Raw genomic sequence first — 26,988 nt, 5'->3', positions numbered from 1 at the left:
TCTTCCCTGGACATTACTGTTACTGAAACTGCATTCTCTCCATAATCTCTACTATAAACATTTCACTTCCTGACCACCACTGCCTGTTTTTGCAGCTCACTCCCTCTAGAATCCCTGCCCCAACAGTTCTTTGACCCTGTGAGTACCTCCTGTTGTTGATCCCTTACCTTTCACACCCCTCTTCTTACTTTGCTTAAATTCCATGGCTCATCATTATGTTCATGCCCTTGTATATCTCTCCCTTTCTTGCAAAACCCAACCTTTTTAAAATCCAGGTCTCCAGCAACTCCGTGTTCATATCCATGTGACTATGTATAGATGGAACAAAACATACAATTTTGCCGATTGGTCCCACTTTAAATTCATGACCATGAGTCGCAAGTGGACCTTTAATGCTGTCTGGCAATCACGCTGTCACTTCCAAGTTCGTTAATACTTTTGCTCTTCTAGACCAGTACTTTAACACTTTCTGCTGTCTTCTCAAACCCTCAAACCGCCTCCCCTGTTCTCAGTTTTAGTTGATGATCTTGCTTCCTACTCCACTAAGAAAATTAAAGTACTAAGCAAACAACTTCCACAGACTCCCCTTGCCCCATCTATCCACACACCAGCATCTACACCTCCACACACTCTGCCTGCCTAGCTCTGACCGTATGCCATGGACTAAATATTTGTGTTTTCTCGAAATTCATAGTTGAAACCTAATGCCCATTGTAATGGTATTAGGAGGTGGGGACTTCATGATTGGGATTACCGCTCTAATAAGAGACCCCACAGAACTCCTTTGCTCCTACCATGTGAGGACGCAGTGGAGAGGCACTGTCTGTGAACCAGAAAGCAGGTCCTCACTAGACACTGAATTTGAATTTGCTAGTACCTTGATCTTGGACTTCCCAGCCTCCAGAACTGTGAGAAATAAATTTCTGTTGTTTATAAGCCTCCTAGTCTATGGTGTTCTGTTAGAGCAGCCCAAACAGACTAGGACACCATAGATGAACTATCCATCGTCTTTTCTAAATGAAACCTCTCTACTAGCACACTGGATCTGATTCCATCCTGTCTCACCTACTCCGAGATATCACTCTGGTTATTCTTGTTTTACATAAGCAAATTTTCACTCTGTCCTGGATTCATTCATTCATTCATTCATTTTTTTTTTTTTTTTAAGATTTTATTTATTTATTTGGTGGAGAGAGACAGCGAGAGAGGGAACACAAGCAGGGGGAGTGGGAGAGGGAAAAGCAGGCTTCCTGCTGTGCAGGAAGCCCGATGCGGGGCTCGATCCCACGACCCTGGGATCATGAACCGAGCCGAAGGCAGACGTTTAACGACTGAGCCACCCAGGAGCCCTGTCCTGGATCATTTCTATCAGAATATACTTTTCATTATTTCTCCCTTCTTAAAAAAGCAAAAACAACAGCTGCTTACTCTTTCTGTATCACCCCCCTGCTTCGGAACTACTGCCTACTTTTATTGTCTTCCCCTTTTGGTGGAAAACTCTTTGAAACAATTGTATCTACTTGCTTTTTAAAATTTCTCTCCTATTTTTTCTTAAACCCATTCCAGTTAGGCCTTAGTCTCAGTCTCTCTACCCATACTGTTCTCATCAATGTCATCAGTGATTTCTGGGTTACTTAGTTCAGTGGTCAGTTCTCAGTCTCCATCTGTCTTACTAACTGCCACTGATAAAGCTGATGATCTCCCTCATCTTCCCCCCCCTGCCCCGGGTGCCCCCCACTCCATCCTGCTGCTGCCTTATACTTGATTCGGTTGGCTTTCAGGATACCTCCTCACGCTTTCTTAGTTTTCTTCTTAGCTCATTGCTTGCTCCTTCTGTCTCCTTTACTAGTTTCTCTTCTACTCCCTGACCTGGAGTGCCCAGGGTCCAGTGCTTGATCTTCTCTTCATTATCTATACTCACTTTTTTGATAGTATCATTCAGTTTCTTGGCATTCAACCAAGACCTTCCTTCTGAACTGAGATTTTTATATCCAACTGCCTACTGAAATCTCCACTTCTATGTCTAATAGGCATCTCAAACTGAACATTTCCAAGATGAACTCCTGATCCTCCCACCCAAAATCTGTTCCCTATCTCAGTTGATGGCAACTCTGTCTTTTCAGTTGCTTAGGCCCCAAACTTGGGCATCATTCTGGACTCTTCTCTTTCTCTCAGACTCTGCATTTAATCATTCAGTAAATCCTGTTGGCTGTACCTTCAAAATATATCTAGAGTCTTACCATTTCCTCCCACCTCCAATGATGTCACCCCTGGGTAGAATTAAGTATTTCTCATCTGTTTTGCTCTAGTAGCCTCTAACTGGTCTGTCTGCTTCTGTTCTTGCAGCTTTGTTGAATATTCCCAACACAGCCACCAGTGATCTTTTAAAACAGAGTATGTCAGGGGCACCTGACTGGTTCTGTCAGTAGAGCATGTGACTCTTGATCTTGGGGTTGTAAGTTCAAGCCCCACGTTGGGTGTAGAGATTACTTAAAAATAAAATCTTTAAAAAATTTTTAAAAAGTAAGACAGAGTATGTCAGATTCTGTCATTTCTCCACTCAAAATCTTGCAGTGACTCCCCATGTTACTTAGTCATGGTTTAAAGGATTTACATAATTTGGACTTCTGTGATGTGTTGTTCACAGTCTCTTCCTCTTTCTCATTTGGCTTGAGCCAAATTAGCTTCCTAAGTCTGAATTCACTACATCTTCTTTCCTAATGGCTTCTGCTGTAGTTGTTTTTTGCTGCTTAGGTTGTTATTCCTCCAAATAATGGTAATACCCCCACCTTCTTCGAGTCTTTGTCAGATGTCTTTTCTGAATGAGGCCTATGCTGGGCACTCTTGCGTCTGCAGCCTGCTTGCCTGCTCTGCTCTCCATACTTGCATCCCTTTGCCCTGCTCTACTTTTTATTGCTTACAGTCTACCTCTCCACTCCTGCCCCAGAAGGTCAGCCCCAAGAGGTCAGGGATCTCTTCTTTTTTATTCACTGATATATCTGAAGCACGAAGAAAAGTGCCTGGCACGTGGTAGGTGCTCAATAGTATTAGTTGAACTGAATTGATGAATTGAGTCAAGTGATCCTGGACATCTCATTCAGTTGGTCTGTATCTTAATTTCTCAGTCTGTTAGGTGAAGCTGTCTGCCTCCTCTCCATCTGATAAATTCGTCAAGAGCATCAGAATCAGTGATGGCAGGTACCTAGCGTATGGTGGCTTTTGAGTACCATGCTGTATGGATGGGCTATGGTAGTATTGAATAGAACTCTTCACTTGCTCTGCTCCTCATCAGTACCAAATGCACAACTGTTGTTTGTTGTTAAAGTGGAATAATAATTATATACAGTATTTGTTTATATTTGTATGACTTATTCCTGAATATGACCTCCTGAAAGGAGGATTGAATGTAATAATCCTTGTTTCATAAATGAGAATCTTGAGATAAAAGAAAGATAAATTATTGCACCTGGGTTATTTGGTTTTTTTTTTTTTCCTTCCTACTGGATGAAAAATGGTAATGAGGTAGTCCTGAGTTCTTGTCGTACTCCCCCCCCCCCCCCACGCCTACTCTTTTTGTGTTCCTTTTGCTGGAAAACTCTTTGAAAGAGGTGTCTATACTTGCCTTTTCTAATTCCTCTCCTATTCTTTTTTGAACCCATTCCAGTTGGGCCTTTGCCTCAATCTCTCCGCCCACACTATCATCATCAAGGCTGAACAGTTTGGCAACTGGGTTTACCTGTCAAGCAATTCTGTTTACTTATATAGGAAATCTAAAATAGTCAAACTCATAGAATCAGGGAGTAGAGTGATGGTTGCCAATGGCTGGGGAAGGAGAAAATAGGGAGGTGATGGTCAAAGGGTACATGGTTTCAGTTATGCAAGATAATCAAGTTCTAGGGACTTACTAGTCTGCCCAGTGCCTATCACTAACTGTGTTCTGTACTTTAAGTTTGATAAGAAGGTAAATCTTAGGTTAAGTGTTCTTACTACACACAATAATAAAGGTGGTGAGAGGAAACTTTGGGAGGTAATGAGTATGTCTCTGGCCTCGATGGTGGTGATGGTTTCATGGGTATATACTTATCCCCAAACTCATGGAGTTACAGACATTAAATATAAACTGCTTTTTATGTGTCAATCATACTTCAGTAAAGTGGTTTGAAAAAACACACACCAACTAATTGTGTTTAAAACAAAACAGCCACCTCCTTTAATGATATTTAATTGTGTCTACTATGTACCAGATGTATGTTTTAAGATTAGTGGCAGCAGAGATAAAGGAGCTGGACTCAATTGCAACAGGATAGAGCATCAAAATCCCTCAGTTACCACATGGACTTTTCACCTGTCAGTGTTTAGCAGTAAAGTTACATACTCTGGGTTTTGGTTAAGGACCTGATTGTGTACTGTCCCTCTTTCCCATGGCTGTGCATTAGTGTTTTGGAGGGGAGAAGTGCTTTTCTCTACAGATTTTATTGTTGTTATTTCCTCTGTAATTAAACTATTACTTCCATTGTAAACAAAGACGTAGATTAAATTTATTGAACACCTATTATTTGCCAGATCTGTTTAAGTCTGAGATGAGTCAGATACAGTCCTTATCTTCAGAGACAGTCTAATGTGAGAGACAGACAGTTAAATGCATGTAATAGAGTATGATAAGTTCAGTAATAGAATCAGGTACCAGCTACATGACAGAGTAAAGGAAATGACCACTCTGATCGGGGAGGGTTCCCACTTAAATGATCTAAACAAACAAGGGGTCCAAACCAGGGCAATTACAGGAAAGAAAGATATCCTGTCATTTCTGGGTAACTCATTTGCCCGTAGTAGTGAAGTGCACATTCTTTAAGAATGTTATGTAAGGTGCCTTGTCATCTAACAACAGACTTGCTTTCTAGCATAATCTCCCACCACGTCTTTCCACACTATCCGTACCCTGGCCATATCAGTTATCTTGTCATATACCAAATGCAGATGACACACCTATCACTATTTAACATGCCGTATATTTTTGTGTTTGTCTGCTTCCTTCTCTTAAATGTAAGCTTCATCACATGGATAGCGATTTTTGTCTTCAGGTTAACTGCTGTATTTCTACCACCTTAGGACAGCACCTTGCACATAGTAGGTGCTTGGGGTAAATTTGCAGGCATGAATGAATTTTTTTAAAGTCCACCTATTTTCACATAAGTAAATATGCCAGGATTAATATTTAATGCCCCCTATGAGCCAGAATTTGTTTCTGTTCCTATTTTTGGTCAGGTTGAGAATTCTGTTTCTCACATTGAAAAAAGAAGATTTTTTTGTTTGTTTTATTCAAGGCATTAGAACATTGGTGGTTAATCAGATATTGGCAGAGAGGAGTCAGTTGTTAATGACTTGCTTCAATAAGAATATGATGTAATGGATATATTGAGAAATTATATTCTAGGTAACATTTTTCCTTAAGGAATAAGAGATCAAGTTGTCTTCCCTCAGCAGCTGGTCTATAAACAGAAATCTCTATGTAGCTGAACCATTTAGTTTTTCCTTATGTTCTGTGATCATAAATACTGAATTACCACAGATTGCACAGAGTGCAGATTTCTACCAGAAAAAAAGGTCGTTTCTTTTTTTAGGTTGCTAATTTTTTTTTTTCACTATTCAAATTTATTTCAAGTTGCAATTCAGTGCTTGGAGACAGTTTTTAAAATCAGCCCAGAAGATACCCATCTAGCAGTTTCACAGCCTTTGACAGAAATGTTCACCAATTCCTTCTGTAAGGTAAGCTGTCACTGTTTTCTCATTAGTATCTGATTTAAGGATGACCATGATAATTATGTTGAGTTGTTAACATTTGAGGGGCTAGACCTTTATGTAACTAACTTCTTTCTGGGTGTAAGGTGGATGGTCCACGTGGAGATGACTGGGGACCTAAAATACCACTTTTAACATGCTTTAGATTTTCATATTAGTAGCTATTTTCATCCTGTCACCTTCTTTTATATTTAATGATATGTCTTAGTTGCTTTTTAAGTCCTTTATAGTATCTGAGCATTTTTAGATTTCTGACATGGAATACAAGTTAAAAACAAAATTTTCCTGTTTATGAAACAACTACATAGAAATAGATTCATCAGGAATTGAATCATCATTTTGAAGCAGATTTCATCAAATTTGGCCATTGATAGGGCTCTTTAAAACTGGGGAAGGTTAAGGGTCATTGTGCACAGGTAATGCCGAAAGCCAAGTTTTCTGATATCCCTACTCTCAAGAACTGTTTGTAATGGTCTCTGGTTTCTGGCCTTTTCAGAGAACACGGACCATAAAATTGCCTGAAAAAAAATTTTTTTAAAGACAGTTTTATTTATTGATTGATTTTTCGAGAGACAGCATAAGCAGAGAGCAGCGAGGGGTGAAAGGAGAGGGAGAGAGAGAATCTTAAGCAGGCTCCATCCATGCCTAGTGTGGAGCCCAATGGAGGGCTCAGTCTCACAACTCTGAGATCATGACCTGAGCCGAAATCAAGAGTCTGACATTTAACTGACTGAGCCACCCAGGCGTCCCTTAAACTGTCTGAAAAATTTTAAGGTTACTGACTTTAGGGCCCCAGAGTGACCTCCCATGTGGTTTTTCATTACATTTTGGTGCCTCATGAACTCCTTCTGTTATTCTAGTTCTGTATTCAAGCTTCAGTACAGAATGAGGAACTCAGGCGAGAGGCTGAAGCATGTATTCTTCAGCTTGGCAGGGACGTTGCTGGGACTACCACACTGTTTTAGAACTTGTTGGGAGAGGTTCTGAGAGCTGCAACGAAGATGGCAATTTGGCAGTATACTGTTCTATCTTTCTATACTTGGAGAAAAGAATAATGTGGTTATCAGACAGATCAATTCTAATCATATGACAAAGATGTAAGGAGATAGTGACATGTCTTTGTGCTCCCCATCAGAAAATTCCCCTTTGCTTTGCTTTGGCTGCTGTGGTTCTTTGATTGTCGGGGCTTCTGGCCTCCTTAGGGAACCCCATCTCAGTTGGCTGGATATGCCCATGGTTGAAGCTGACTTTATTTAACTCCTAGATGCCCAAGAGGCCTGTGCTTGAGAAAACATTTGGATTTCTTCCTTAGCTCCTGTCACTGTTGACCTCATACTGAAGAGATCAGAACTCTTTTTTTTTTTTTTTTTACCTCCCGGAAGGCTCAAATTGACTTTTGCACTCTGTTTAAATAGGGCTCTGTTTTCTTTCTCTCTTATTATATTTAATTGTGATTATATTTAATTGTAAATTTTTTTTTACTTACTATTTTAAAAATATAATTTCTTGGAACTTGGTTCCATTGTGTATCTGCATAGTGTTTTTGGTGCTATCAATCCTTTGTTATTCCTATTTAACAGCAGCAACTTCATCACACGTGTGTTTGTTAGCATAGTACCTCAGAGGGAGTCTAAAACTTGCCTGAAGCAGCATCAAGATTGTTATAATTAATGAAATTATTTGTCTCTATTCAGCCATAAAAAAGAATGAAATCTTGCCATTTGCAACAACGTGGATGGAACTAGAGGATATTATACTAAACGAAATAAGTCGGTCAGAGAAAGACAGATACCATATGATTTTACTCATATGTGGAATTTAAGAAGCACACAAACAAGCAAAGGGTAAAAAAAGAGAGACAAACCAAGAAACAGATTCTTCACTATAGAGAACAAACTGAGGGTTCCCAGAGAGGTGGGGGGTGGGGGGATGGGTAAAATAGGTGATGGGGACTAAGGAGGGCACTTGTGGTGAATACCACGTAATGTATGGAATTATTGAATCACTATATTGTACACCTGAAGCTAAAATAATACTGTATGTTAACTAACTGGAATGAAAATAAAAACGTTAGAAACAAAGAAATTACTCGTCTTACCAAGTGTCCTTGGTTGTTATGTTGGTTTCTTTAGTTTTAGGATACTGCTCTTGTGTTTTTTCCCCCAGTTAAGTTTATATACTAAATGGATTCATTCCTTTTATATATGTGTCCCCACATTATGAGCTGCTCAAATGTATTCAATGAATATGAGAATTAGTTTTCAAAGATATAAAACTGTGGCAATTTTATTAAAATAATTCAGAAGGATTTAGAAGACAGAATGGATTAGAGTCCATCTATCAATATGCCATTTTTTTGTGACTCAAAAAAGCCACTTTTCCCCCATGCTTTAACTGCCCAGCCTTGTTAGAAGATGTGAAATAGAAGAAATCCTGACAGCAAATACTGCAGGGCAGTCATGTGTCCTTGAACTACACTTAACATCCTAGGAGACCATAGTCAATTTTACGTAGTGGCCTCTAGTTACAAGGATTTCCATTTCAATTCTGTACATTTTTATCCCATTTTATTCCAATACTTTATGTTTAGAAAAACTGATTAGTAGAGAAAGATTACAAAAAATAAGAAGAACTCATATACTTGATGAATGATTTTATACTTGAGAAAATTTGTGTGTAGAGAAGTATATTTCCAACATTAGCGTTATCAAGTTTCTTGAAACTATAGTCAAGACAAAGAACATGGTGAATATATTCTAAATGTAGTACATAAGTATATTAGCTACAAATTATGTTTTCTTGAGAACTGTAGATTTACTCATGAACTTCAGAGTCAAGTGTAAAAGCAGCACACTTTAAAAAAGATCTTTCAAAATGGAAAAAAATGCATTGTGTTCCCAGTGCCACTCAAGATATGTCTGCGTGTGCCTTGGTTTGAACCTTATGAATGCAAAGGAGGTTTGAGGATGATAGTAGCTACTGAAAACAGGAAATTCACAACGTTTTTTTATTTTATGATGAAATTAATATATGTCCATTGTTTAAAAAAAATTGGTCAACATGGAAAGATATAAAGAAGAGACAGAAAGTTGTAACTCCAAATATTACAGTTAACATTTTGTGTTAGACCTTTCCTGTCTTTGTTTTTTAACCTGTGTGCATGTATATCTGTGTGTGAATGTATTTAAATAATAGGATCATATTATTAGTGCTTCTTTTTGTAAACTGTGATTTTGACTTACTAGGATATCTCTTTAGACATTAAACATTATGTTTCAAGATTTTCACTAATATAAACAATCTCTTGAATGTATTTTTATTCCTATTCTTTGTATACTAGTTATCTATTTATTTATTTTACTAGAATTTAATAGAATTTATTAGGAATTTTAGAAAAACAAAGCTTCACAACTATAGCTAATACATAATTTGGATAACAAAATATCCTGTTTTTATTTTTTAATATAATGAATTTATTTTCAGCAGCATGTTCATTTAAAACAGTGAAGCATTTCCATTCACAGAAAATGTATTTGTCAATAAAATATGTAATAAACTTATAGCATAAATGTAAACTAGTCAACTTATTTCCATTACCCATATTATAGTTTGCCTTTATTTAATGGCTATAGTGTTTTAAGTATACTGATTATTTATATTTGTTGTGCATGAAGTAGAATTTTTTGATCTCAGAAAAGCAAGTTAAAAAATATGATTCACAGTAACCCATTATTTTCTCGAGAAATTCTACATATTCATTTTTCTAATAAAAGTATGTATTAGAGGACTTTTCCCCTATTTCTTTCTAACACTTTTATTTGCAAGTTAAATTTCATCACATGCAATTATGGATGGAGTTACTGTAATACAGGTTATTCATTATTATTTATAGTTCTGGGGGATGACTCTTTTTTATGTAGGTAAATGGAAATACATTGATTTTTATTTAATTTCAGAATGACATTCTGCCTCTCTCAAACTCAGTGCCTGAAGATGTGGGCAAAGCTGACCAATTAAAAGATGAAGGTGAGGATTTCATAGAGAACTTATTTATTTAGTAAAGTTTTCTGAAACTCTGGAGAAAATGACTCTGTCAGTTGATAAGAATCTGGTTTACACTGCCAGGACTGGATTGTCATAAGACCACATGGTATTTGTGAAACAGAAATACATGTGATAGGGAAGAAGCCTGGAAACATAGAATGGCTTGTGAGCAATATAGTTATGCCTTGTTTCAAGAGAAGCAGATCTGTCATGAATAAAACTTGGAAAACAAATAACTTAAGGGGTGGTTACTTATAACTGAATTTGCTATGGGTACTCTAGGATCCCAAATTCTTTTTTATGTTTAAAGAGATGAAAATAACTTTCAGTATTATTTTAACTCTTGTACATAGTTAGTGTTTTTGAGTTCTTTGAAATTTGTTAACGCATGTACATGGCACTTGACTTACTTATTAGCTAGTACATTTAATTACTACATTACTACATCTTCTAATAGTGGCTCTTGAAGCCTTCTTGGTTCTAATAAATAAGTCACTGTTGAGGATCTGTGTTCAATTTTTCTATCATGTCACTTATGTTAAGCTATAGAGGAAAGTCAGGTTAGGCATACAAGATTTGTACTAAGAAGCTGGAGGGCAGTTTTGATATTGGCAGTGAATGAGAGCCAAGAATATGCCACATTCTGAAGCTATATAAAATTGGTCCAGAACCATTTTTCTGGACTTTTTTTTACATTGAAGAATGTAGTTCAGTTATTAAAAAAACAAACAAACCAGTTGGTGTCTAAAATGGTAGCTATGGAAGAAAGTATGCTTTTCCTATTCCTTGGGCCTTACCCTCTCTATTAAATTTATAAATACATACTTTTATCACTGTTTTTAATGGCCACATAGTGTTTCATGGTACTGTAAGATCATGATTTACTTACCTAGATAGATAATTTTGTAATCCTAAATCCTAACATTGTCTTAATATCTTTGCCTGCATTTTTACTATTATTGTCATAGAATTACATTATAAAGTTCTGTATTTCCAACAAATACACTGCTTTTGATTTTCAATCTCTTATTTCCTCTAAGAAATGGTACTACTACAGTGACTTAAAATTTTAGAATGATGCCTTTCATAAATTACATGCAAAAGTAAGTAACAAGGATGGGCTCCTGGGTGGCTCAGTCAGTGAAGCCTTTGGCTCAGGTCATGATCCTGGGGTCCTGAGATTAAGCCGCACGTTGGGTTCCCTGCTTAGTGGGGAGTCTGCTTGTCCCTCTCCTGCTGCAGGCCCCCCTATCCCCTCTTGTGCTTTTCTCTCAAATAAATAAATAAAATCTAAAAAAAATAATAATAAAGCAACAACCAGATCCTCGTTGTCATTTGAGTCACGACTGCTCCCCGAAGAATTTGAATTTAAGCTATCCAGATAGAAGTGCATTTTCTATACATTTAGTTTCTAATTGAAACAATTTAACCTGATTTTTTTTTTCTTGCTCAGTTCTGTAGTGTGTGAAATCACTGAGGATAATATTGAATGAATGGCAAATTGAAATTTTATTATTGTCCCTCATGTTTACTCCTTCTATAGGAGATTGCATTCCCCACACAGTTTGCTATGATATAGTGAATGTTGGTAAGATGAGGATTAGGAGGATATGCAGAGTCGTTCACTGTCCCAGCATGGGTAACTGAACTCCTCTTGCTTTCACCTTTAACCAAAAGCTTTTATTCTTTGTTTTTCCTAAGACATGTCACATCTAAGACATGTTATACACAAAGTTAAAGCAATTGTTATTTATCTTATTTTATTTTGTTTTAGAGAGAGTACGTGCGTTGGGGGGGGGAAGGGCAGAGGGAAAGGGAGAGAGAGAATCTCAAGCAGACTCCACACCCAGTGCAGAGCCCCACAGGGCTATTGGAGATTGTCAAGCATAAGGTTATTTCAGGCCGTGTGTTACACTTATCTGTGTTAATCAAGGCTTCTAGCCAGCTAGTACCTTCCTGAAAGGTTGTTGTCAAATATTTTTGTGTGTTTTGTTTCTGAAGAGCTGCAGTAAGATCAGACAAACCCAAGATGGTTTCATTTCTGTCATTCCCTGACACATCACAGAAGTATAGGTGTATCTTACAGGTTGTCTTGATGGTTAAAGGAGACAGTTTTATAGGGGAATACCATGTAAGCATAAAGTGCTATACAATGCTCGGTTATATTTATCCTTATGACTTTCTTCATCTGTGTCCTGAATGTTTGTAGGTTAGCTATTTTGTGACTTCAGGCTTATTAATATATATAAATGTATATATACATATAGTATGTAGACATTTGATGTGGTTTACAGGAAAAGACATACAATAGATTTTAATATTAATAATAATGAGGATAATGCCTCCCTCTTAGCGAACGATCTGTCACAGCTGCTAACTCAGGAAGGAAAAGGGTGAGCCCTGGTGCTGCTGGGGCCAGCTGCTCTGTCCCCGGGAATTTCAAGGGGGCTAGACAGTCGGAAGCACAGCTCCTGGCTGGGTTTGCCAACACTGTCGCCAACAAATTCGGATAAACTCTTGCAGGAGTATCCAATAACTCAAGAGAGGAGGGTTTCGAAAAGAGAAAGGAGAAATTTATTTCAGGTACTGGCAACTGGGGGAGGTGGCAACGCAAGCCTTAACAACCCAGCCCTCTGCCCGCAAAGCGGACACCTAGAGTTTTCCAGGGAGAGGTTTAAGGAAGTACGTGCCAGAGAGCAGGCAGCAGGCCGGGAGTGCATGATCACGGCTGCGGATCGGTATGTTGTCAGCACGTGATCATGGGCAGGGAAGGGGACCTGTGGTGTGTGGTCTTCTAGGCATTCCCTTCCTATCAGCACTTTTCTGGCCTGGCAGTTGGAATGTTCTGGTCATTGCACAACACCTTCGTTGTTGCCTCAAGAAAGTGTGGTAAGAAATAAGCACAATGGATACTAGTTAGAGCATGAGTTAAGTGGTCGTGTCTATTTCTGGCTTTAACTTTTGGGGTCTGTAATGGAGCCAGAGGACTCCCTAAGAACCCAAGATGAAAAGGCCCAAGAGCAAAAAGAAAATCCACATAACCCAGAAAATTCCTTTTGCACAGAAGAAACAAACCTATTTAAGTACGTAGGCTCATGGAGTTAATATTATCGTGCTCTGTCCTAAGAACTCTGTAATCCTCTTAGCTTCCTTAGAGGTTTTATAGTTGTTACTTTTTGGGGATGGGTATCTAAATTAATTAAAAAAATTTTTTTTTTAAAAACAGTTTTATTGAGGGCCTTGGTGGTGTAGTTGGTTGAGCATTTGACTCTTTGTTTCAGCTCAGGTGATGATTTTTGGGGTCTTGGGATCAAACCCTGCCTTGGGCTCCACGCTCAGGGGGGAGGTCTGCTTGAGATTCTCTCTCCCTCTGTCCTTGTCCCTCCTCCCACTCGCTCTTTCTCTATCTAAAATAAATAAATCTAAAAAAAAAAAAAAAAAGAAACTGCTTTATTGAGCTATAATTTGCATACCATGCAATTTACTCCTTTGAAGTGTACAAATTCATTGGTTTTGTAGTATATTCATGGAGTTGTGCAGCCATTACCACAATTATAGAACATTTTTATCACCTCAAAAAGAAACCACATAGCTATTAGTGGTCACTGTTTTTCTTTTTTTTTTTTTTTTTTTTAAGAGGGAATGCATATGCGCCTGTGCAAGTGTGGATGGGGGCAGAAGGAGAGGGAGAGAGAGAATCCTAAGCAGTCTCCATACTGAGTGCAGAGCCCCATGTGGGGCTCGATCCTGCACCCTGAGATCATGACCTGAGTGGAGATCAAGAGTCGGATGTCTAGCCGACTGAGCCACCCAAGTGCCTCTAGTGGTCGCTCTTTATATTCATTTCTGATTCTTAATTTGTAGTAACTTTTTGCATGATTTTATTTATTTATTTATTTATTTATTTATTTATTTATTTATTTAAGATGGGGAGAAAGGTGGGGAGGGGCAGAGAGAGAATTTTAGGCGTGGAGCCTAATGCAGGGGCTCCATCTCAGTCTCAATCTCACAACCTGAGAGCATGACCTGAGCCAAAATCAAGAGTCATACTTAACAGACTGAGCCTCCCAGATGCCCCACTTTTGCATGATTTTAGATGCTTTTGTCTCCCTGCATTTCCTTTAATTTTCCTGTTTCTGTTCCTTTTGAAGTTATACCCTCCTCCTCCCATTAAGTAGCTAATGATCTATTAAAAGACCAACCTAACAGGAGAGCTTCTGGTTTAGAGAAATTTGGAAGGAATAATATAGGCTTTGTGATGTAAATCTTTCCTCTTAAACAGTGTTTTAAAATTTAGATTTTGAACAGTGTTTATTAATCAGTGAGCAGGACACTTTTTTCCATTTCATGGAATACAGAAGATAGCCACAGGAAATCCCTTATTTTACTGGCTAGTAGTTAGCCTAGCTAAATTATTGCCAGATTTATCTGTAGATGCCCTTCTTGAAAATTAGTACCCTGTGGGCTAGCCTTGGTATCGGAAATTCTGTCTTTCTACAAATTAATGTCCACCTATCCCCTTTTAAAACCTATCTCTGGAAGGAGTAGCACGTAAAAATATTATCTGCCAATAACATATTAACATGATCATTTTACCAGTTTGCCCATACAGCAGAGTTCTGCGGGACTGGCTATTCAGCAGGTGTATGTTTTGACAGGGAAGGACTGGAAGAGGGAGTCCAGATTGAGATGATGATTGAGAAGGGTGTTGCATCTGGAATGGGGTGGGCAGCTCTGAAAAGAAAGGAGAGAGATGAAGATAAGGAAGGTGAGAAGAGATTAGATTTTGCCGCGAGATATCCATAATTGTTGCATTTACTCACTTAATGAAGCCTGGATTTTATAAGGTATGCAAACAATTTTTTAAGACTTTGCATCATTAAAATCATTCAAACACACTGATGGCTAAGGAGTATCAACTGTATAGTACAATATAACAATTTTCTCTAGTGCCACTGAAAAATCATGTTGATGGGGCTCCTGGTTGGCTCAGTTGGTAGAACATGCAACTCTTGATCTTGGGATTGTGAGTTTTCAAGTCTCACTTTGTGGGTAGAGTTTACTTAAAAAATAAAAAAAAAGAAAAATCATCTTGCTGACCTTCATCTTATTGTAGTTTCTGTGATTCACATTTACCCTTTGGACTTTATAGTTTTTTGTGTGTATTGTACTTACTGTACATATTGATTATTTCAGGCAATAACCACATGAAAGAAGAAAATTATTCTGCTGCTGTGGATTGTTACACACAGGCAATAGAACTAGATCCAAATAATGCGGTTTATTATTGCAACAGGTAAGCTAGCACTATTGTGGCAGGTTTGCAGTTCTTAAACTGTAATTTGCATTAATAGTTCTGAAGGAGAACTGTAAAATTCATTTTGAACATTTTAAAAGTTCAGAAAAGTATAAAGAAGGAAAAAATAAAACCTCATTAAATTATCACTCAGAGCTCATCACTGTTACTCACTCGCCTTTTGGCATATTTTGTTTAACGTGAGTTTAATCATTTCAGAGTCATTGCAATTCAGTTGGCATGTCATAAACATATCCTTACTTTGTTGAAACTCTTTCTAAACATTATTTAAATGGATACAGATTAGTCTATTATTACCTCCTCATTTTTTTATATTTCCAGTACCTATCATGATGGGGGGCAAAAAGCACTCGTTATTTTTTAGTAAATGGATACATGTACCTTAATTTATTTTATTATTATTTTTTAATATACCTTAATTTATATACCTGCTGACCTACTGGCCAACTTTGAGGGTGTTCATTTCTTTTCAATATGATGAAACTGCAGTGAAAAGCTTTGTTTCTCAAATTATTTTCTGAAATTTAGATTTTCTGGACTTTGAATTTGTCCTTGGAGTTGCTTTCATTTGGTTTAACAGTGTAAACAGTTAAAATTTTGTTGATGTTAGTTGCAAAATTATTCAAACTTCTTAGAAAAATTTTGGAAATTGATTCCTTCCCTAAGAGTGTATGAGTGTATCTGTTTTTGCCATATGCTTTTTAGCACTAAGTACCTGATTTATCATTTATTATTGCTAATTTAGTATTATTTTATTTTAATAGTAGTTGTTCTAATTTATATTTAATTACTGGTAAGGTTGGACTTTTTTCAGATGCTGGGCATTTGTGGGTTTTTTTAAATTCTCTCTTTGTCCCTGTGGCAAGCTTTAGTCTGTTTGACCTCATAGTTCTTTTTTCCCTTTTCTGCCCTTTTAAACAGAGGGTCTGACCCTTATAGGTTACATTTTCCAGGCTCCTTTATCACCTGGGTTTTGTCTGGGTTCAGCCACAGGAGGTGCTGGCAGGAGATTGGAGGACAGAGGAGGAGAGAAGTTGGGGTATTTCTCCCCCCCACTTTTTTTTTACAATAGGGTGTTTATCCAGCAGGGGCCGCTTCTCATCCTTGTCTCCAGCCCCCACCCAAGACACCTGCTATGGTCCCGGCTTTTGCCAGGTGATGTTGGGTTTTGGACCCTGCACTTCGTCCTCTGTCTTAGGGATGGTAATGGCTTCCTGTTGTTCCTCATCTCTGGATTGCTGCACAACAATGCCTATTGGCATCTTAGCTCTTCTCTTAACTATGTAATGAATTCCCTGAACTGAATTAATCTGTTTTAAATATTAAAGTTCCAATAGTACTTCTGCAGTGATGGAAATGTTCTGTATCTGCCTTGTTCAATACGGTAGCCACTAGCCAGAGTGGCTATTGACCACTTGAAATGTGGCTAGTGCAATTGAGAAAGCAAATTTTTAGTGTTTAATCAATTGAAGATCAATTTAAATTAATTTGAATTGCAATAGCCACATGTAGCTTGTGGCTACTAACTTGTACGGCATAGCTGTATATCAAAGGTATAATCCATTTGTCCTAATTGCACAGCTTACTGTTTGCCTTTTAATGTTTTTCGTACGTAAAAGTTTTAAGTACTGATGTAGACAAGTTTGTTTTTCCTTTCTTTTCAATTTTATTCTGATGTTTCAATCTTAAAGCTCTCCCCATTTGCATACTTGACAAATAACTTTTCTTATTTCTCTTTCACATTTAAATTTTATCATCGCAAGTGTGTTTTGGTGAATGGTATCTATATTAACCAACCTGGAACTTTTTATGACAGAAATGTATAAAAATTACCTTTTATTATATAGTAAGTTCTTAGATTTGGGTGAGATCTTTAAGTTACTTTGGTATAATCTCTCATTGAGTTATCCTTATTCCCTTTAGGGGATTCATACCCTTGTGAGGTAGCCCCTTCTCCCTCGCCTTTTCTTTTGTGGTCCTCTTTGTTAGAAAAGTCTTCCTTGTGGTTGACACTGACTTTGTTTGCCTGAAACCCTTGCAGCTAATCTCAGTTGGCAGTTTCTATTTTTATTCTTTTTTTTTTTTTTTAAAGATTTTATTTATTTATTTGACAGAGATAGAGACAGCCAGCGAGAGAGGGAACACAAGCAGGGGGAGTGGGAGAGGAAGAAGCAGGCTCATAGCAGAGGAGCCTGATGTGGAGCTCGATCCCATAACGCTGGGATCACGCCCTGAGCCGAAGGCAGGCGCTTAACCGCTGTGCCACCCAGGCGCCCCTCTATTTTTATTCTTAAGGGCAATTACAGAATAATTGTGATCCTCCTTTTTCATAATAGTACCTTACATTTTGAAGTTTGTTACCCTGTTCACTTGACTTCTTTTCTCCACATTATATGTTCACAGCTTCTTCAGTTTTACCTCAGATAATACATTTTTATGTTCTGGATTTTTGCTCTAAATTTGTTCCAGTTTACCTGTATGTGTAGTTCCCAGGAATTTACACAGTATTTCTGGAATTGGTCTGACCACATCAGTCTTGTACAGTTCTCATTTAACCTACTTCTAGATAATACAATTATACATTAACATTTTGTAGTATTATTTATTAAATTCATATTTTGCTTTTGGGGCTTATTTAAGTATCTCTGTTTCACACATTCTCTTTATTTTGTCAATCAATCATATTTTCATTTGACAGTTTCTTGCCAAGCACCTGCTGTGCACCAGTGCTGTCACTGGAGGTATAGTTGGTTTTCTGTACTCAAATGCAGGATCTTCTATTTTATGCCTATAGAATTTTATCTTGTTACAGTCTCTTATGTGTATGACCCTTCATCTTTTTGGATAATTTGTGAAGTAACGTATTTGCTTTTGCTCCTGGTTTCATGTCATCCACAGACTTAAGAATGCCATATATTACATTACGTCAGTTATGAAGTCAACTAAGAGAGCAATCATAGGGAAGTGGTTAAGAGCAGGGCTTTTGACCCAGACTCTGTGAATTCTAATTTCTGGCTCTGGCACTTACTAGGTATGTGACCTTGAGCAAATTACCTCATATATCTATGCCTTGTAGAGATTAAATAGTTAATACATATAAGCGCTAGGAAGCGGTCTAGTAAAGAGTGTTGTACACAACACTATTATTATTGTATAATAATACTGTACAATTGTATGTTGCAATTATATATTATATGTTATATTATTAACTAAATATTATTTATTATATCATTAATTCTGTGTTATATTTAATATTATCATTATGCAGTCTGGGTTTTTTTGCTTTTGATCAGAATATGAAGAGGGATCCCAATTTATTGGGGTCCAAATATGTTGTCAGTTGTCTTTCTCTGATTTACCAGTCTGGTAGTGTGTCTGTTAAAATAAGAAAGGAAATGATGTTAATCAGACAGGAGTTGTTCTGAATTAATCTAGGGTCATTTATCTTCTTTTTTTGGGGGATCCTCTTACATTTTTATGAAAAATTTCGAACTTGAAGTTCACAGTAAATACTCTTACATTCATCCACACCAAGATTTTGCCTTTAATATTTTAGTATATCTGCTACGTCACATGTTTATTCATCTATTTGTACTCCTCTGTTCATTAGTCTATCTTATTTTTGATGCATTTCAAGGTAAATTACAGCCATCAGTACACTGTCCCCCTGAATACTTTAACATGCCTGTCATTAATAGACTTCAATATTTTGCATTTTTTTCTTTTGAGGTAAAATGTACAGATTATGACGTACACAAATCTTACCTGTACTTTGCCTGAGTTTTGGCGAATACATCACACTTGTGTAACTCAAACCCCCTATCAAGCTACTGAAAATTCTACATGCGACTTCGGAGTCAGTTGCCTACAGACACCGGAGGCAACCACAGTTTTGTTTTGTTTTATTTCCCTACTATAGATTAGATTTGTTTCTTTGAGAGTTCCACATAAAAGGAATCCTACCATATATACTTTTTTGTATGAGACTGTTTTTGCTCAGGTTAATGGTTTTGCGATTTACCATGTTGTTGCTTGTCTCAGTGGTTCTTATTTTTAATTGCTCAGCCATACTCCTGTTTGCGTGTACCACAGGTCGCTGCGCCGTTTTCCTACTTATGGTCACCTGGGCTGCTTTTAGTTTCTTGTTTGTTTTGTATTTTGTCCAGAATTTATAGTTGTTATTTGTGGAAGAGTTGGATCCACAAGGAAGTTAATTGTGCATCCTAGAAATTTACATTTCCTTTACCAAAAGTCCCTTATTAATGTGTCTTAATAATCTAGCTCAGAAAAATTAAAAATCCACATCATTTGTGGAAAACGAATTCTGCAAGCATTGTGTTTTATTCTCTGTAATCAGATGAATATATATGTTTTAATTTAGCAAATGAAATGCTTGGAACAAAAATATTTAATAGTTTCACTAAATGATACAGGTGTTATCAGAAAATTGCTTGTTTATAGACCATGGTAAGCCATACACTTTTAACTATGAATATGGTAAATTGGAGCCTAAATAAATCATTTATTTCAAATGAGATTAGGGTTCATGAATAGTCTTATGCTTACTAGTACTGGATTAAAAGAGATTCTTGGCAATACCTGTGCTTGCTTTTCATTTAGCTATCATTAAGTTGAAATCAATAATCATGTTTATCTTTTTTCATTTAAATAGTATCTTTTTTCCCTGAGGAGTTCAGTAATAGACCAAGCAATTTAGTGTTAAATAATTAGAAAACCTTATTTGTATATTTAATACAAATATTGAAAAAAGGTTAAAAAAAATTTTTTAGACCCTAGTAGTTGTAAATATCTCACAAGCCTATTATAATCTCACCAACTACCCCTTGCATTTTTCTTAGCCAGCTGGCTGCCAAAAATTGGAAGCCCAAAATAGTAGATCTAAATCTCCCTTTTGATATTCATTTTCACAGTTTTATACCTAATCAAAATATTGTTCTTATATTAAACTTGCTAGCATGAAGTATAGTTTTCTTTTTATAGAAGTGACTTTCTTATATGTTAGAAAATAATCCGTTGGTACATTTCTTAACCGTTAGCCTTTCTTTTTTAGTATTTATCTTCTGTTTTAGCCGTTTAGGATCCTAAGGATGCTTTAGGCTCAGCTTAGGTACCAAGAAAATCTGAGTCCTTCCTTGAAAACCTATGATTTATTTTTGCTTTTTTTCTTTACTCCTAGCACTCAGTGACCATGATATATAACATTTATGTCAGTTTATCATATGTTGTGCCTCATTTTATTTGCATACTTGTTTTATTTCTTCAGGTGAAGGCAGAGACTGGATCTTGTATCTTTTTGTATCCCTTATAGTACCTAGCACTGTTGCTCACAGGACTTCAGCCAATTTTTGTTGGATGCGTGGAGGACTATAGAAGAGCTATAAGAAATTACCAGTGATGTTGAAGCAATGACACTCACTTTAACACTTGTATACATAAAACAACAAATGATTGAATGTAGGTTTAAAACATTTCCAAGTACTTTATAATATGAAATGGTATTTTATATTAAACTAGCTAGCTTTCTGTGCCTTTTATCCCTAAACAGTATTCTTATTTCTTTTGTACAACCTCATTGCTGAGTACGTTACTTTACCCACAACTGTCTCATGTTTTCGGGATGGAGGGATGGTTGAACGACTGAGACAATATATGGAATTAAAGGTATACAGGAGAGAGACAGAGTATGATGGAGAGAATTTGTCCAGAAGCCTCTCAGGTGATGGGCAATTGGAAATGTAGCTAGATTTGATGGACAGTAGAACTTAGATGGAGGATAGAGGAAGGCATTTAGGTTGGACAGCATAGTTTAAAAGGCACAATTAGGAATGCTAGTGACTGCATGAGGTCTGAGAAAGATTGGAACGCAGACTGCACTGTTTTTCACTTTGTTTTCCTCCATCTCCATACCAGCATGTAGTCGTTAGGCTCACTTGGATTTGAACTTGGTTCACTGAACTTGGATTCGAATCTCAGGTCAGCCATGTACTAGCTCCGTGATCTTGGGCAGCCGCTTAACCTTTTTGAGCTTCAGTTTCCTCACTTGTAAGATAGAGATAATACTAACCATGTGGTAGGTAATTGTGAGGAGTGATATTATATATATATATATACCTAGCATAGTTCTAGGCTTTCAATATTTGTTTCTTTCAAAAACTGTAATTCCTAGTTGTAGAAATAGGTTTTTGCTGTAACTTATTTATGCATGACCTACGGTTTGGGAGATGTAAGTTACCTGTGATTTTTCTTTCTGCCTTGTTTTCTATAAAAATAGAACACAAGTGATATTCATGCTCTTGCTCTAACAGGGTAAAGAAGGTGAGGGTGTCCGAAAACATGGTGACTCTGACTATACTGTTCTGTTGGAATTTCATTAGTTATGCCCTGATAACCAGACAGCAGGGGCAGAGAGAGCAGGCCACATTGATATTCAGTTCAGACACTGTAATGTTTGGCTTCATCTCACAGAAGATTTGAATATAGCCCAAATTCTCTTCCCTTTCCTGGCCTTAGAGGCCCTCTTTTGAAAGAGCCTACCTTGCAGTTTGTGAACTAAAGCTAAAGCTTTCGGGCACCTGGGTGGCTCAGTTGGTTAAGCATCTGCCTTCGCCTCAGGTCATGATCCCAGGGTCCTGGGATCGAGCCCCGCATTGGGCTCCTTGCTCAGTGGGGATCCTACTTCTCCCTCTGCCCCCCCCCACTCGTGTTCTCTCTCTCTCTCAAATAAATAATCTGTTTTTTAAAAAAGAAAAAAGTGGCTAATAAAAACAGCCAAATTTTTTTTAAATGCCTAGATTATAAAAGATCTTATGCATCATGCTGAAGAGTTTAAATATGATCATATAGGTATTTGGATCTAACAAGAAGAAAGCAAAAATTAGATGATTAATTTCACATTTTAGAAAGACCCTTTTGTCCGAAGACTGGAGTGGGGAGTACAAGTAGACACTGGAAGCCAAATGAAGTTACCAAAGTGCTAGTTTAGCAAAATTTAAGAACCTGGACTAAGGGAGTAGTGATGGAAATAGAGGAGGGAACAAATGAGCTCTTGGGAGGTATACAGAAAAGGTAAACTGAGCAGAAGACACCCTGATTTCTCACCTCAGATACTGATAACAAGACAGGGACTAAGGCAGGGAGAATCAGACCCAGAAAGAAGAGTGGGCAGAAGGGAAGAGGATGACTGTGTTTCAATCTTGATAGCTTTAGCTTTTTTTTCTTTTCTTTTAAGATGCTTAACCGACTGGGCCACCCAGGTGTCCCGTCATTTTCCTTTTTAAAATTTCATTATTTTCATTATCCTTCCTGCTCCATTCTTCTTTCTACTCTATACACATGGAATGTGAAATTTGCTGACTTCTTAAGAGTACCGTGTTGAGACATCTCTCCATGCTTTTATGTGCTCTGCCTAGAATGTTTCCTACCTTATTTAACTGGTCAACTGCCAGCCATCTTTCAATACACTTCTAGGTGTTGCTTTTGGAAAGATTTTCTTAATTTTTTCTCTTCCCAACCTCCTGTCCATGCTCTTGCACCCTTCCCCACCATGTCTTATGGAGTGGTGCTGACCAGGATGGTAGCTCCTAGACACATGTGGCTGGTCAAATGTAAGTTAAACTTAAAATAAAAAACTCAGTTCCTCAGTTGCACTAGCATATTTCAAGCACTCTTCAGCCACATGTGGGCCCGGGGCTACTGTATTGGATAGCACAGATGAAGAACTTACTTATCACAGAAGGCTCTATTAGGCAGCTCTGCACAGGGTTAACTATACTTTTCTCATGTTGCCTCTTCCTTTGGTACTTTGTTGATACTTCTTTTGATTCCATTGTTGCACTTAACATACTATTATTTATTTACATGTGTTTTTCTCTGTTAGTGAAAGATTGGAGGGCAGAGACATATCCTCTTCATCTCTGTGTATTTGGTTTGGATTTTATGGTTTAGCATATTATAGTTTCAACAAAAGTTTGAGTTGAATTGATACAGTGAATTTTAGAAGGGAGAATTGCCTCTCCTTGAGAGACTTCTAATAGTGAAGCAGTTATATGTCAGCATGTTTGACATTTCTTCCTTTGTCCCTAGAATACCTTCTATGGCTCTGTCTTTGATCCAGAAGCCAGTCAGTGTTTGTGTATTGCATTGCGAGATGTTACTTTCATCTCTTAATCTAGAAGATATTACTGGTTTTTTATTTATTTATTTTTATGACATAGACATTTTTGGAGTTTAGACCAGTGATTTTATACCATGTGCCATAATCTGGATTTGTGTGATTGCTTCCTCATGATTAATTTTAGGTTAAAGTGTGGCATGAAGCTCACATAAATAGTTATGTGTACCATTTATTACCTTACAATAAGAGGCACATAATTTCAAACTGTTCATTAGTGGTGATTCCAAGTGTGATATCTTAGGGTGGTGACCGTCATCTTTATTACTCCTTCTGTAATTAAAAATTATCTGTAGGGTGAGATCATGTGACTATCCCATTCCCCAGCAATCTTTTACTCAATGTTTTACCATTCATTCATGATCTTTCCTTGAATCATAATAACACTGATGGTTACAAAATGGTGATTTTCTGATTTTATCATGTCTTTTACATGTACTTTTTCACATATTTCTGTAAAGAAGAGCTTTCTTTCCACTCTCCTCTTTTCCACGTTACTCCTCCTTCCTCCTACCCCAACTTTTTTGAGTATTATTATGGACTCATGAATTTTTAAAGTCATTATTCAGTGTGTTATAATAAATTGCCATAATTATTATTTTTGGCACTTAAAATTTATCCCATATTTGGCTAGTGGGAGCCCCTTTAAAACTTGCTATGTGTCCTTTTATATAATTTTATTTGTTTTGAACATTTTCTTGCTTCCTGAGACAACAAGGTATTCCACATTTGCCTTGTACATTCCTTGCCCTAGATCTAACTCCACTATTTTTACAAATAGCCCCTATTCCAGTTAGTGGAGAATAGTATTTAGAAACCAGGATCTGGTCACAAAACATGATCATTGCTACTGAAGTGTTATTGCTTCTTCAGTGACCAGAGGTAGGAAATATAATTTTTGAAAAATCATCAGTTTATACAGATAACCTTCAATTTGCATTCCATTGTCACAGAAGTCTCCCCCACCTTTCCCCATTTTATGTGGATTTCTTTTCTTCCAGAGTGAAAATCCTGCTTTCCAACACCACCAGTATATTTACTCGTTAGGTCTACCCTTCAATATTCTTCAATTGATAGTACAATATGAATACTATACCACTGGCAAACCTAACTAAATTTCACAATTTCTTTTCTCCTAGAATCTCTCTCTTTAAAGATACATACTCAGAATACTACTTGAAAGTTACTGGATTTCTTTTTGATCTACAGTTAGCATCGTTTGTTTCTGTTTTACTCAGTTTGAAGATTTGCTTTTTCATCCTTTTGAAGTCTTATTCCCATTTTTATCCCGTCTACCCCATGCCCACCCTTCCTCTATGAGAGTGAGACTTTTCATGTATGTTTCATTTCTGAGTCATGTAAATGTTTTCCATAAAATTAAACAAACAGGATGGTCAGTTATGTAATAATGACTCTGTTTATCCTCAACAATGGTTTTTGCTTCGTGTCTGATATTTGTGTTCCTACATAAGCATTTTTGCTTGGTTTTCAGTTGGCCTGATTGTCTTTTTCTATCCCTTTCTTTAACCTGTGTGTGATTATGTTTTAGGTGATATATATACAATTTGAGAAACTGATTTTCATGTAGGTTACTTTGTAGTTGCTTTTATGTTTGAATTGTTTTTCTGCTATGATATTATTTGGCTACCTCTCCCTTCCCTGCTCTTTTTCTTTCTTTTTTCTTTCTTTCTTTTTTTTTTTTTTTTTGCCTTCTATGGTATTGATTGACTTACTTTTACTTCATTTTTTTCTTTCTAATTATTTGGAAGTGATACGTTCTATATCTCTTCTTTTAGTGTTCATTTTTAATGGCCATCCTTCTCATGCTGGTTCGTGTGTGTTGAATGTTCAGTCAAATAAACCCATACCTCTTTTTCATATGAACTACCAAATCAGGTTTGTTGAATTCTGAACTTCTACCCTTAATTTTTTTTTCACTGAAAGAAAGGAGACTCTGTGTTTATTTTTTTAAAAAATTTTATAATCTTAATTTGAAAAGAGAGTCTCAGTCATGCTATATGAAGAAAAAATTGACAGAAACTGGACTGACCACCACCTTTCCTTTATAGCCTGCCGGTCCCCCCCCCTCCCCAGGAACCTAAGCACTGTTGAGGCCAGGAATATTATTTTGATTACTGCTCTCTCCATTATGCCTAGAAAAGTGTCTGTGCATTAGCTAGACCCCAATAGATATATTAGTTGAATGAATATGTAGAAATATGTAGTCTGGAGAAGAGTGAATGGGGCAGTAGTGGGAGTGGGATGGAGGGCAGGAGACATGGTGGAATGTTTAATTTGAAGAGCTTGCATGTAGGACAGTCATTCTGCTTGTTTAATATGGCCCTCAGGGTTGAAGTGAGCATGACAGCAGGGAAACAGAGGGCTATCTACTATCAGGATTTTGTGGAGGAATAGGAAGAGCTTAATTATACCATCAGGCCCTGGAATCAAGTTATTCCAGGAGAGTTCTGTTAGAGGTAACTGGAAGGGATTCAGTAGTCCTTAGTTGCTCTGAGGTTCTGTGCTAAGTGGATGGAATGCATTGCCATCCTTCATTTGCAGCCAGATTTAGGTACACAGGTAGGTTAAATTTTCATCTTGGAGTTGCCCGATGATGATCTTAACCGTACTAGGAAAGTGATCATTTAACAGTATAACATTGGGTAGCCATCAGTCTGCATGCTTCCCTAGTAATCCCACATGTCTGGTGCTTTCAGTTTTCTGTTTGGGCAAATTAGAAAAGCAATAAGTAGGTAGATCAGTTGTATGATTCACTTGTCTTTTCTCTAGCAAAGCAAACAGTGAAAGGCAGCCTGCATATTTTCTCTGAATTTTACTTCTGAATTATCTTTTTGTTGGATTATAGAATTATCTTAGTTTGATTTAGATATTTACTGGCAGTGATATACAAATTGGGACATGTAGTTTTATTGGTACCTGACAATCTAAATTAGCACCTTGAGGGTTGCTTATAATAAAAATCTCTTCTCTTTCTTTTAGGGCTGCTGCTCAGAGTAAATTAGGTCACTACACAGATGCAATAAAGGATTGTGAGAAAGCAATAGCAATTGATTCAAAATACAGCAAGGCCTATGGGAGAATGGGGTAAGTTCTGGCAAAATGTTCAAAGTAGTACCAAGGAGTATCAGATTTGCTGTTCTTAAAAGTTTGGTGCTCAATTTCCTGCTTAAATATTGCAAGGAAGATCAATATACCATTGAGAGAGGAAATGACTGCAACTTCTTTGACTTGGGATAGAGGTGACCAGTTGTATGATGAATGGTTGGTTTTGGAGAAAATCATACAACTGTATTGAGTAGATTCACTTCATGTTCAAGGCCACAAATCTCAAATGAGCACCTAGTATTTTGGCAGACAATCCTACCATACTTCCTTCAACATTCACCTTACCACGGTCTTCCCACCCTTGCACTTAATTGAGAAAATAAATGCATTTAAAGAAAAGTATTCTTCCTGCTTCTGAATCAACCAGTCCACCTGCATTTGTATCCTTCCAGACTGCCTTTTGTTCCTATTCAAATGGAAGGGTTCTTTTCTAAGACTTGCCTCACTTATGCCTTATATCTCATCCCTTTGTACCTTCTCCAGGACTTTATGCTTGGAATCCTCTCTTTTA

At 37.1% G+C, this 26,988-nt stretch overlaps 1 protein-coding gene across 3 annotated transcripts in view; it reads left to right on the top strand.

The window, feature by feature from the left end:
* Positions 1-26,988, top strand: part of SGTB (small glutamine rich tetratricopeptide repeat co-chaperone beta) — a 42,863-nt gene that overhangs the window by 4,193 nt on the left and 11,682 nt on the right. For 2 of the 3 annotated variants that reach the window (XM_057307432.1, XM_026498886.4), the window contains exons 3-6: positions 5,663-5,766; positions 9,756-9,825; positions 15,040-15,139; positions 26,352-26,456. In XM_057307432.1, the coding sequence (XP_057163415.1) occupies positions 5,663-5,766; positions 9,756-9,825; positions 15,040-15,139; positions 26,352-26,456 (379 nt within the window). The remainder of the gene's footprint in view (positions 1-5,662; positions 5,767-9,755; positions 9,826-15,039; positions 15,140-26,351; positions 26,457-26,988) is intronic. The other variant, XM_057307433.1, reaches the window with a different exon arrangement.

The sequence above is a fragment of the Ursus arctos genome, unplaced genomic scaffold (assembly GCF_023065955.2).
Source record: "Ursus arctos isolate Adak ecotype North America unplaced genomic scaffold, UrsArc2.0 scaffold_5, whole genome shotgun sequence".
NCBI lineage: Eukaryota > Metazoa > Chordata > Mammalia > Carnivora > Ursidae > Ursus > Ursus arctos.
Note: the sequence above shows the minus strand (reverse complement) of the source record. Positions and strands in the feature narration are given on the sequence as shown.